This window comes from Panthera onca, chromosome D1 (genome assembly GCF_046562875.1).
Source record: "Panthera onca isolate mPanOnc1 chromosome D1, mPanOnc1 haplotype 2, whole genome shotgun sequence".
Taxonomy (NCBI): domain Eukaryota; kingdom Metazoa; phylum Chordata; class Mammalia; order Carnivora; family Felidae; genus Panthera; species Panthera onca.
Genome location: NC_138348.1, coordinates 113,423,545 through 113,436,191, shown reverse-complemented (window position 1 = coordinate 113,436,191; position 12,647 = coordinate 113,423,545). Strand labels below are relative to the sequence as shown.

Here is a 12,647-nt window from a genome sequence, read left to right as displayed (position 1 = left end):
CACACACACACACACACCCATATGTACATATACCACATCTTCTTTATCCATTCATCCACAGATGGACGTTTGGGCTCTTTCCATACGTTGGTTATTGCCAATAGTGCTGCTATAAACATGGGGGTGCATGTGCCCCTTCGAAATAGCACACCTGTATCCCGTGGATAAATGCCTACTAGTGCAGTTGCTGGGTTGTAGGGTAGTTCTATTTTTCGTTTCTTGAGGAACCTCCATACTGTTTTCCAGAGTGGCTGCACCAGCTTGTATTCCCATGTTATGTTCTTGACTGATGAGTTTTGACATCATCTATTCTTATTCTGGGCAAAGAGAATTTTAGCAGTTTCAACATCTTAATTTTCTCAGTATAATTATATTACATTTTTGTGTTAGTTTGTCACAGATTTTTGTTTAATAAATGATGTTAAATATTTGTTATTTTGTGTATATGAATATTTTTCACAGCTGAGACATATATTTTATGTGTATATTTCCTTTCTTGTACATCTTTTATTCTTAATAATTTCCTCATTTTTTCCATTGATTGGGGTTTTTTTTGTTTGTTTAATATCACATATTTATCCACAATCTTTTTATCAGACGCTAAAGCATATTTGGGATCTACGTGTTGTATGTATTTTTTCTTAGTATTATCCCTTCTAGAGCCTTTGTCCCCCTGTCCCAACATGGACCAGTTCTTCCCCCAGGCTGCTGCTCCCATCTGTGGGGACCTCTTTTCACTGTGATTCTGGCTGTTTCTCTGAATCTCTTTTCTGACGTGTTGTCTTATTAGGGGTCCTTGTCCTTCTTAGTTCTGTCCTTCATTTTTCTAGGATACATCCTGCACTTTAGAAAGGGTGTATTGGATGAAAACTGTTTTGAGATCCTGCATGTCTAAAATTATCTGTGTTACGCTGTTCTGTCTGGTCAGTAATTGGACTGGGTTTATAGTACTGGGCAAGAAATGGTTTAGTCTCACAATTTTGAAGGCCTTATTCTATTGTAGTAGTTCTCAAAGTGTGATCCCTGAGCTATCAGTGTCCGTGTCACCTGGACACTTGTTAAAAGTGCACATTTTTGAGCTCTATCCAGACTTTACTGAATCAGATACGCTGGGGGTGCTGGGGTGTGACACCTTACAGTCTGTGTTTGATTTGTGCGAAGCACGGATGCCCAGCAGAGCGTAGCGGTGTGCACTGGTCATTACAGGACAACCTCTCAGATACTGTGGGAATTTTTTTTTTCAGTATATGAAATTTATTGTCAAATTGGTTTCCATACAACACCCAGTGCTCATCCCAAAAAGTGCCCTCCTCAATACCCATCTCCCACACCCCATCAACCCTCAGTTTGTTCTCAGTTTTTAAGAGTCACTTATGCTTTGACTCTCTACTGTGGGAATTTTTGAGGGGAGAAGGTAAGTCATGTCTCTAGAAGAGTCTTCACACTTTCTGCCTAGATGGGAGTGGAAGGGAGTGAGTGGGGATTATAAGCTTGCCTTTCTGGGATGTATTAAGAGGATAGTCCCTTCTCGGCGGGCGAGGGAATCTGAGGTTGATGTATTTATTATATCGACTAGTAGAAAATTCTCTATATTTAGCTCTATTGTCTTCTAAGTACCTATTGTCCACAATTCCTGAGCATTTGGAATTCTCCTTTTTGACTTTTCTTCCTGCACCTACTCAACTTATAGCTTTTTGCATTCCGTTATGTCAGTTACCACCTTTCAAAATTATTGAAATTATTCCACTGCAGTACTTTGCTCTTCTGTTCTCTTTATCTGTGTGCATGTATATCTTCTTTCTATTCCCTTGGTTCCATATTGGTAGGGTTTTAGGAGGGATATGAAGGTGTTACTTCTGCTGGTGTTGATATATAAAATAGAATAAGTTTTATAAAATTGAATTGTTTTAGAAATTTGAAGAAAACTGAAGACCGAAAAAGGAAGCTAGAAGAACTTCTAAATTCTGTCGGCCAGAAAGTATCAGAACTCAAAGAGAAGTAAGTTAAGTTTAAAATGTATTTTGAAAAAAAATTGCATTGTGTGTATTCGAGAACATATCTCAACTGATTTTTCAATTTTGGAAAGCTTAGTTATAATCATTATTTTCATTTCTTTTTGTGATTTTTTACTCTAAAATGGGGAAGCATATGAAATAATATAGAAGGTATTCTTCTTAAAAAAAATGTTTCTGGTAAGAGCAAACATATTTGGGGTCTCCATTTGTGGACTGGTCCCTGTAGACATTGCTGAGCCCGGGGGAATCCAACGAGAGGGACAGAACATAGCAATTTCATGCTCCGGGTTTCCATTGGTATCTGTGTATCTGTAGTCTCCAGACTTAGGGCTTCAGGCTCCTTTATTTTGACTGATGCTGTAGTCCAACCTATTTGGTGATCTTCTTGAGGCTGCGCGATCACATTTAAAAACTTGTCTTCTCTTAACTTTGTGCCTTTTAGTGTTGAGAAAAATATTCCTTTATGCAGTATTGTACTTAAGTTTCAGGACCATTTATGACTATTATTGATTGTAAAACCTCTTCTGTACCTCTGGCCTCATGTGATTGCTCTTGACTGTAGGATAGAAGATACTGGTGTGGGTATCCTAACAACTGTAGGACAGTTTTCCTATAAAAATTGTGAAGATTGAAAAACTGGAGGATATCGGGGGCGCCTGGGTAGCTCAGTTGGTTAAGCATCCGACTTTGGCTCAGGCCATGATCTCGGGATTCATGTGCCGACAGGTCAGAGCCTGGAGCCTGCTTCGGATTCTGTGTGTCCTCTCTCTGCCCCCTCCCCCCCCCCCTCTGTTTCCCAAATATAAATAAACATTAAAAATTTTTTTAAAAACCTGGAGGATATGTGATTAAATATTATGTATGTTGTCATTTGCTTACAGCTTTATAAGACTAAAACTTTTGTTTTTTAAAAAAAAATTGTAATGTTTATTTTTGGGAGAGAGAGAGAGAGAGACAGACAGACATAGCACCCCAAGATCATGACCTGAGCCGAAGTCAGATGCTTAACCAACTGAGCCCCCCAGGCACCCCAAGACTAAAACTTTTCTAAATGCATGCTTTTTTTTTTTTGTAATTTTTAAAGTTTATTTTTATATTTTTTTTGAGAGAGAGAAAGAGCAGGGGAGGGAGAGAGACAGAGAGGGAGAGACAGAATCCCAAGCAGGCTTCAAACTGTCAGCACAGAGCCCGGCATGGGGACTCAAACTCACAAACCACGAGATCACGACCTGAGCCGAAATCAAGAGTTGGACACTCAACCGACTGAGCCACCCAGGCACCCCATTGCATGCTTTTTTTTTAACTGGTGTGTTACATTTTGCTTCTCTTTTTGTGGAAGAAATACAAATTATTGTACCAAGAAAGAAATTCATCAGGTTGAAAACTATTTTTTCTCTATACAGGAAACAATGATCTCTATTTATATTTATATATATTAACTTACAGAGAAAAAAACCAAAAAGAAGCCTCAAACCTATAAATCCAGTGTTTTAAATATTTCTGAATTTTTTTGTGTTAGAGTTATACGAAAGAAACTTCACTTTTTTCCAGATACTGAGAGCTGTAGGGAAAATGATTATTCCTTTCAGTTTCATATGCTCAGCCTTAGTGCTTCATATTCAACCGATTGTCAAATATTTATTGAGTAGTTAGCATGTGGTAGCGATGTTTTGATTCCATTTGTTAGTCACTTGTACAGGGGTCAGACATTGCCCTAGGCACTTTGCATACTTACTATTTTTAGGACTCAGAGGTGGGTATTCTTTCATTGTGCAGATTAGGAAGGTTTGTCTGTGTGGAACAGTCTAAATGACAAAGCTAGCCTTAGATTGTTGCTTTTTTCTAACTCTGTAAAGTACCTGTTCTTAATCACTACGTCATACTATCAATATTTTGGAAGGATTGTTTTCAAAACCTTCAGAATTAGCTTTTAAGTGAAACAGAAAGGAATTTTCCATTTTTAGAGTTATTATCAAGAATGAATTCATGCTGGTTAATAATCGTTTACTTGAACCCTAAGATTTAACTGACTCTGGGTTGTGAGTGACAGTCTTTTCTGGGATACTTCCAAAGAAAAGAGTAGTTGAAAAATGAGTATGGTCTTTCAATTTTAAATTCTAATCTGACAAAATGGAGACATTTGCCATTTTAATACTTCTACAGAAGTATTAAAGTATTCTGTAGAAGTAACTTCTACAGAAACGTGCAAAATGGAGACATTTGCCATTTTAATACTTCTACAGAAGTATTAAAGTATTCTGTAGAAGTAACTTCTACAGAAACGTGCAAGTTGGCTTAATTCAGCCCACATTTATGGTAAAACTGTGTCCACAGAATGAATTGTTGAGGTGAGTGAGTATGTAGTACGTGTTCCCAGGGCTAGAGTGAGGCTGCACCATGGAACTGGACAAGATGGTGGAGACGTTCTGTAACCTGCATTATCCAGTCTGGTAGCCACCAGCACTGCAGTGTGTGTAATTCGACTGAGGAATTGAATTTGAAGTTTTGTTTGCTTTTAGTAATTTAAATTTGAAAAGCCCCATGTGGCTAGTGGCCACCATACTGGAAGCCTCAGTTCTGTCTAGTCCTATGTGCAGGAGAACAAGGTATGTAGAGCACTTAGAGAGGTGATAAAATGCACTGTTGGCCACATGGAGCTTAGACACACCCATGTATGAATTGTAGATCTTCTACTGATGATTGGTGAAATGTGAAATAATCTGTTGGGGTCTAAGTCTTCATTTTTGTAAGATGAGAATCATAATATTCATTTTGAACTGTGGTTCTGAGGATTACATGAGACATGACATGCTTTTTTTGTTGCTGTTTATTGTTTTGTCTTTTAAAATACTTATTTTGAGAGAGAGAGTGCATGGGTGCTAGCGGGGGAGCAGCAGAGAGACAGGGAGAGAGAGAATCCCAAGCAGGCTCCGTGATCTCAATGCAGAGCCCTACATGGGGCTCGATCTCACAAACCATGAGATCCTGACCTGAGCCAAAATCAAGAGTTGGATGCTTAACAGTGTGAGCCACCCAGGTGCCCCTTGTTTGGTTTTGTTTTGTTTATATTTGTCACAATCTGGGGCATTTTGTAAGTACTTACATATTTGTTGAAGGACTGACTGGGTAATAATCTGGAATAGTACTGTTCTATTTGATAAAATAATAAATTCGTACAAGTTTTTCTTAAGGAAAATAATTTAAAAGGACAGTTATAAACTTGGACAAACAGGCACGTAGGTAGAGAATTGGATTTTTGAAATGAGTTTTAAAATTTTATTTATATTTTTGTTAAATAGAGATTTCAAGGAGTTAGAGTGAGGGGTGGGGTAGGGATAAGAGGGGCTGGAATGTATTCCAGGCACATGGGGCACCCTGAAGAAGCAGATAGAGGACAGGGTGTTTCCGGAGAATAGAATTTCTAGAGATTCACATGTGGTGTTGCTGGACTGGCCTCAAATGATGTACAACTGAAGAGACAGATCGGGTCAGTCTTCCGACAGGGCCCTGAATGTCACATGGAGAAATTGGCCCGCAAGCAGCAGGACGTCGCGGCCCTGTAAGAGCGGGGCTTCAGTTGTCCCGGTTCGTGTTAATGATACTTCAAACACAAATATTGGCAGTATTATCGTTAATTAAATTCTTATATAAAAGCTCACTTTAGTATCTAAGGATAATGTAGTCAAATCTCTCTTAAACCCCTTGGCCTTTAATTAAATTTTAATGTTTTCCTAGATTTCAGAGCAGGACTTCAGAAGCCGCCAAGCTGGAAGCTGAAGTGAGCAGAGCGCAGGAAACAATTAAAGCTGCAGAAGTGCTAATTAATCAGCTTGACCGAGAGCACAAAAGATGGAACGCACAGGTTTGTCTGAGAGAGACAGAGGTCAGAAAGAGGCTTCCTTTAAAACACAGAAAAATCTGTAATGTATTTGTTAAAAAAAGAAAAAAAGGGGCGAAATATCCCTCAACTTTCCACTAGGTTAGGATAAATGACCTAGATTTTAATGGCCATTGTGTGAGTTGATTTTTAAGCAGAATGTTTTTATGTGAGTGGGTTTTGGACATTGTGGCCTGTTCCTCTTCCGGTTGCATATGTTACGGAGGGAAAGGCAGGGGTGACGATGACTTGAGGGGAAACGTCGTAGTTCTCTCCAGAGATTACCCTGAACTTCACCTTCCAGGACAGCAAGCTCAGGATTTGACAGTGCTGGCCACTGATTCCTTCTACAAATAATCTGTTATTTTGACTTTGTTACCGTGTTGTCTCATTTTTTTTGGTTGATAGGTTCGTTTTTCTTAAACCAGTTAGACCCCTCCCTACTCCTGTAGGGATTCCCTCCTGTGCTCACCCTGGAGTGTTTGAGTGCCTCAGCATTCCCTTCCTCAGCCCCTGTCCCTGCACCTGTTCTGGGCTTGTCTCGTCTAGTCTCAGTAATGTCCTCCATGCCATGGTGGTGACCAAAGCTGTATTTCCAGACTGCTGAGTTGTTAGGGGTTTGTTTTTTGTTTTTTTGTTTTGGTCCAGCCTTCATTTTCATTTTATTTTTAGTTATTTTCTTACTGAATTACAGTTGACTTACAATATTATATTAGTTTCAGGTGTTCAACATAGCGATTCAACATTTATGTACATTATAAAATATCTAGTTACCATCTGTCACCACACAATTATTACAGTCTTACGGACTACGTTCCCTATGTCGTATATCACATCCCCATGACTTACTTATTTTCTAGCTGCGAGTTTGTACCTCTTAATCTCCTTCATGTCTGGCAACCACCAGTTCTGTGTATTCACGAGTCTGTTTCTGTTTTTTTCTTTGTATGTTTGTTTGTTTGTTTGTTTTTTAGATTCCACATGTAAGTGAAATCCCATGGAATTTGTTTTCTTTGAGTTATTTCACTTAACATAATACTCTTAGGCCCCACCCATGTTGTCACAAATGGGCAGAGTTCATTCTTTTTTTAAGATTTTTTCCATTCTTTTTTTATGGCTGCATAATACTCTCTTGTGTGTGCATTTGTGTGTATCTTCTTTATTCATTCTCTTTTTTTATAGTAAGTTTTTAATTTTAATTTCAGTGTGGTTAGCATACAATGTTATATTAGTTTCAGGAATGCAGTACAGTAATTCAGCAGTTCTGTACATCATCATTCAGTGCTTGTCATGAGGAGTGTACTCCCAGTCCCCTTCACCTATTTCCCCCATGGCCCTGTCTACCTCCTTTCTCATATGCTTTGTTTTAAATGAGTTCCCTCAGTTAAAGTTACTGGTTTTTTTCAACAAGAACATGTTTTACTTGGAGTACACTTAAGAATATATGGTTCTAAAAGATGCATATAAAACATTCCATCCATGAAAAATAGAATACACATTTTCTTTGAGTACATACAGAAGAATCCCCCTGGTTGAATCACATAAAAAGAGACATAAGAAATATTACAAACTTAAGAAGACTGAAATCCTACTATTTTCCAACCACAATTGGACAAAACTGAAGATCAATAACAAAACAAAGCTGGAAAGTCTACAGCGTAAATATTAAATATTTACGATGTATTAAATGATAACACTGTTGCACAGGCAGTGGGCCAAATAAATCAAGCGGCAAATCAAAATATGTGTCAAAGCAAAAAAACCAATATTCCAAAACCTATGAGATGCCACAAAAGCAGATGTTAAAGTGAAATTTACACTATAACTGCTTGTATTAAGAAAAAGTTCAAGTAAACAACCTTATACCACAAGGAACTAGAAAAAGAAGAAAATTAACTGAAATTTACTGGAGGAAGGAAGTAACACAGAAAAATCAGAAATAAATATAATAGTGACCTGAATAGACAATAACATATAACATTGAAAGCAATCACCAATTTTTCCAAAAAATAAAAATAAAAAACGGAATGAAACTTTAATTAGGAATCAGAAATCTCCCAGCATAGAAATGTCCAAGACCACATGGTTTCATTGGTGAATTGTACCAAACATTTGAAAAAAAATTAATGACAATCTTTATCAAAATATTACAAATAATGGAATAGAGGGAATACATTCAGTCATTTCATGAGGCCGGTGCAGGATAAAAACAATACAATATCAAAGTCGAATTTGTATGACATAAGTATTGCCAGTCTGACTTTCTTTTGACATCCATTTGTGTGATAAATATTTCTCCACATCCTTACTTTCCATCTGCAGGTGTCTTTAGGTCTAAAGTGAGTCTCTTGTAGGCAACATATAGATAGGTCTTTCTTTTTTTTTTTTTTTTTTTAATCCATTCTGACACCCTGTGTCTTTGGAGTGTTTAGTCTATTTACATTCAGAGTAATTATTGATAGATACATGTTTATTACCATTTTGTTACTTGTCTTGTCATTGTCTCTGCAGATTTTCTGTGTTCCTTTGTTGTCTCTGTCACTTTTGGTTTTTCCTTCCCACTCAAAGAGTCCCCTCTAGTATTTCTTATAGGGCTGGTATAGGTCATGACCTCCTTTAGTTTTTGTTTGTCTGGGAAACTCTTTATCTCTCCTTCTATTCTGAAAGATAGCTTTGCTGTATAGAGCATTCTTGGCTGTGGATTTTCCCCATTATGCACTTGGAATATATCATGCCACTCCATTCTGTCTTCCCCAGTTTCTGTTGAGCCTTATGGGTCTTCCCTTTTAACTTAAGGGCTTCTTTTGTCTTGCTGCTTTTAAGATTTTTTTTCTTTACCACTATAGTTTGAAAATTTAATTAGAATATGTTTTGGTGTTGGCCTGCTTTTGTTGATTTTTATGGGAGTTTTTACTGCCTCCTGGATCTGGGTGTCTGTTTTCTTCTCCAGATTAGGGAAATTTTCTGCTATTATTTCTCGAAATAAATTTTCTGTCCCCTTCTCTCTCTCTTCTGGGACTCCTATAATATGAGTGCCATTATATTTGATGGAGACACTGAGTTCCCTAAGTCTATTTTACTATTCCGTAATTCTTCTTTCTTTTGTTCAGCTTCATTATTTTACATTATTTCATCTTATAGGTCATTAATTCATTCCTCTGCTTCTTCCAGCCTGTGTTCATTGCATGAAGTCCATTTCCAGCCTCATTTATTGCATTCTGCATCTCTACTTCTTTTTTAATTCTCTTACCTCCATGGTAAGTGTCTCCCTAATTTCTTCTGTTCTTCTCTCAAGTCCAGTGACTATCCTTAGGATTGTTGCTTTAAATTCTCCATCTGGTATGTTACTTCTATCTGTTTCTGTCAGATAGCTGGCTATGGCCTTATCTTGTTCTTTCATGTGGGATAAATTCCTCCATCTTGGTATTATGTCTAAGTCTTTGCCTTATTCTGTGTGTCTGAAAAGTATATATCCTGCTCTTGAAGGCAATGGCCTTATGAAGAAAGGTCATGTAGTCCCCAGGGCCTGGCACTTAAGAAATTGTCTTCAGTATGTGCTGCGTGTGCTCCGCTGTTGTGTTTTGGCTGCTCTGTCCTCCAGGCCAGTCATCTGCAGGTGCTCTCCTAGCCTGCTGTGGTCAGTGTTTGGTCCGTGGCCTGAATGTGGAGAGTTTTAACTATGCTTGCTCTGTTCTGCTTATGAAATGAGACCTGTCACCACCTCCACCAGAACTGAACCCCTGTAGAACACTCTGGTTTGGAGACATGGTGTGGGTGGGGGTTTCTGTTTGTCTCTGAGGAAGGGGCCCCCCACATTGAGATTGAGGCAAACTGGTGTGGGCGCTGTGCTGTTTACCGCAGGTGGCTTTCTGTCGATGCTGAGAAGCAGGGGAGGGAAGGCCACCAGCTAGGTCCTTAGTCCCCTGGGAGGGAGAGGTGTCTCCCAGAATGCTGCCTCACAGGGAAGCCCTGTGTGCCCCAGGCATTTTTCAGATCCTGTTTCCATGCTGTCCGCCTCCAGGTTGTTTGCCTGCCTTCTCCCCAGGTAACTCTTACAGGCTTCATCCCAGCCAGGCCCTCTGACCTTTGAAACTACAGGCTTTAAACCCTGATGGTGGCAAGAACTCATGAAAATCTGCCCCTCTTGTTTTCCAAGCCACTGGCTTTGTGGAATCGTTCTCCTTGTGCATTCCCCTGTGTGTGCCTCTCTCTCTCTCTGTTGCCCTTCTCTGTGACCATGGCTCCTTCCTGTCCACAGCACCTGCAGTCCGTTTCTCCCCCAAACCACATCTCCACACTTTATACTTTTCTTCATTGTGGCTTCTTGTCTGCTTTTGGTTGTTGGGTTGTTCTGTTAGTCTTCAGGTCGATTTTTGAGTATTTAAGATGATTTGATAGTTATCTAGTTGTGTTTGAGGCACAAGATGAGCCTGGGTTCCTCCTACTCCACTGCCATCTTTGATCTCTTCTTTATCCATTTATCTTCTTTTTTTTTTTTAAAGTTTATTTATTTTTGAGAGAGGGAGAGACAGAGCACGAGCAGGGGAGGGCCAGAGAGAGAGGGAGAGACAGTCTGAAGCAGGCCTCAAACTCTGAGCTGTCAGCACAGAGCCCATTGTGGGGCTTGAACCCATGAACTCTGAGATCATGACCTGAGCCGTGGTCGGATGCTCAACCGACTGAGCCACCCAGGTGCCCATATCCATTCATCTTCTTTATCTATCTATTGATAGACACTTAGGTTGCTTCCATATCTTGGCTACTGTATATAATGCTGCAGTGAACCTAAGGATTCATTTATCTTTTAAAGTAGTGTTTTTGTTTTCTTTGGGTAAATACCAGAAGTGGGATTATTGGACCATATGGTATTTCTCTTTTTAATTTTATGAGGAATTTCCATACTGTTCTCCACAGTGGCTGCACCATATATATTCCCACCAAGAATGCAAGAGGATTCCTTTCTCTTTACATTGCCAACAGTTGTTATTACTTGCCTTTTGTTACTAACCATTCTAACAGGTGTGAGGTTAGATCTCATGTGCTTTTGATTTGCATTTCCCTGATGATGAGTGATGTTGAGCATCTTTTCATGTGTTTGTTGGCCATCTGGATGTCTTTTTTTGGGAAAATGTCTCTTTAGGTCTTCTGCCCATTTTTAAATTGGATTATTAGGATTTTTTGGTATTGAGTTGTATTAATTCTTTAGGTATTTTGGATGCTAACACCTTATTGGCTATGTCATTTGCAGATATCTTCTCCCATTCAGCCTTTGTCTATTGTTGATGGTTTCTTTGCTGTGTAAAAGCAGTTTAGTTTCATGTAGTGCCATTAGTTTATTTTTGCTTTTGTTTCCCTCACCCGAGGAAACCTATCTAGCAAAATGTTGCTATGGTTGACATCCAAGAGATTACTGCCTGTTTTCTTATAGGAGTTTTATGGTTTCATGTCTCCCGTTTAGGTCTTTAATGCACTTTATTTTGGGGTATGATGTTAGAAAGTGGTCCAGTTTTATTCTTTTGCATTTAGCTCTTCAGCTTCCCCAGCATCGTTTACTCATTGTATATTCTTGCCTCCTTTGTCATAAATTAATTGGTGATATACGTGATATACGTGTGGGTTTATTTCTTTTTTTTTTATTTAAAAAAATTTTTTTTAACGTTTATTTATTTTTGAGACAGAGAGAGACAGAGCATGAATGGGGGAGGGGCAGAGAGAGAAGGAGACACAGAATCGGAAGCAGGCTCCAGGCTCTAAGCCATCAGCCCAGAGCCCGACGCGGGGCTCGAACTCATGGACCGCGAGATCGTGACCTGAGCTGAAGTCGGATGCTTAACTGACTGAGCCACCCAGGTGCCCCCGTGTGGGTTTATTTCTGATCTCTGTGTTCTCTTCCATTGATTTGTGTGCATATTATTTTGCCAATATCATACTGTTTGATTACTATAGGTTAATGTCATACAATGAAATCTAGGATGGTGAGATCTCCAGCTTTGTTTTTCTCAAGATTGCTTTGGTGATTGAAGGTTTTTTGTGGGTCCTTAGCAATTTTAGGATTATTTGTTCTAGTTCTGTGAAAGATGCTATTAGTATTTTGATAGGGATTGTGCTGAATCTGTAGATTGCTTTGGGTAGTATAGACATTTCAATGATAATAATTTTTCCAGTTAGTGAGTATGGTATATCTTCTCATTGGTGTCATCTTCAATATCTTTCATCAGTGTCTTACAGTGTAGGGCTTTTACTTCCTTGGTTAAATTTATTTCTAGGCATTTTTTTTTAGTATAATTGTAAATGGGATTGTTTTCCTGATTTCTCTTTTTGCTACCTCATTATTAGTATACAGAAATACAACAGGTTTCTGTACATTAATTTTGTATCTTGCAACATTATTGAATTCATTTATCAGATAATTTTTTGGTGGAGTCTTTAGGGTTTTCTATGTATAGTATGTTATCTGCAAATAGTGCAAATTTTACTTCTTCCTTACCATTTTGGATGGCTTTTATGTATTTTTTTCTTGTCTGATTGCTGTGGCTACAACTTCTAATACTATATTGAATCTAAGTGTTGAGAGTGGGCATCCTTGTCTTCTTCCTGGTCTTAGAGGAAAAGCTTTCAGTTTTTCACCCTTGTGTATGATGTTGGCTGTGTGTTTTCATTAACAGCTTTATTTATCTTGAGGTATGTTCTCTCTAAACCCACTTTGTTGAAAGTTTTTATCATGAGTGGGTGTTGTATTTTGTCAGATGATTTTT

The 12,647-nt window shown here is 38.6% G+C and overlaps 1 protein-coding gene across 5 annotated transcripts in view; it reads left to right on the top strand.

Annotated features, from left to right (window-relative positions):
* DYNC2H1 (dynein cytoplasmic 2 heavy chain 1) overlaps positions 1 to 12,647 on the top strand; it is a 343,887-nt gene that overhangs the window by 117,581 nt on the left and 213,659 nt on the right. For all 5 annotated transcript variants that reach the window (XM_078432668.2, XM_078432669.2, XM_078432667.2 and 2 more), the window contains exons 60-61: positions 1,912 to 1,998; positions 5,751 to 5,877. In XM_078432668.2, coding sequence (XP_078288794.2) covers positions 1,912 to 1,998; positions 5,751 to 5,877 — 214 coding nt within the window. The remainder of the gene's footprint in view (positions 1 to 1,911; positions 1,999 to 5,750; positions 5,878 to 12,647) is intronic.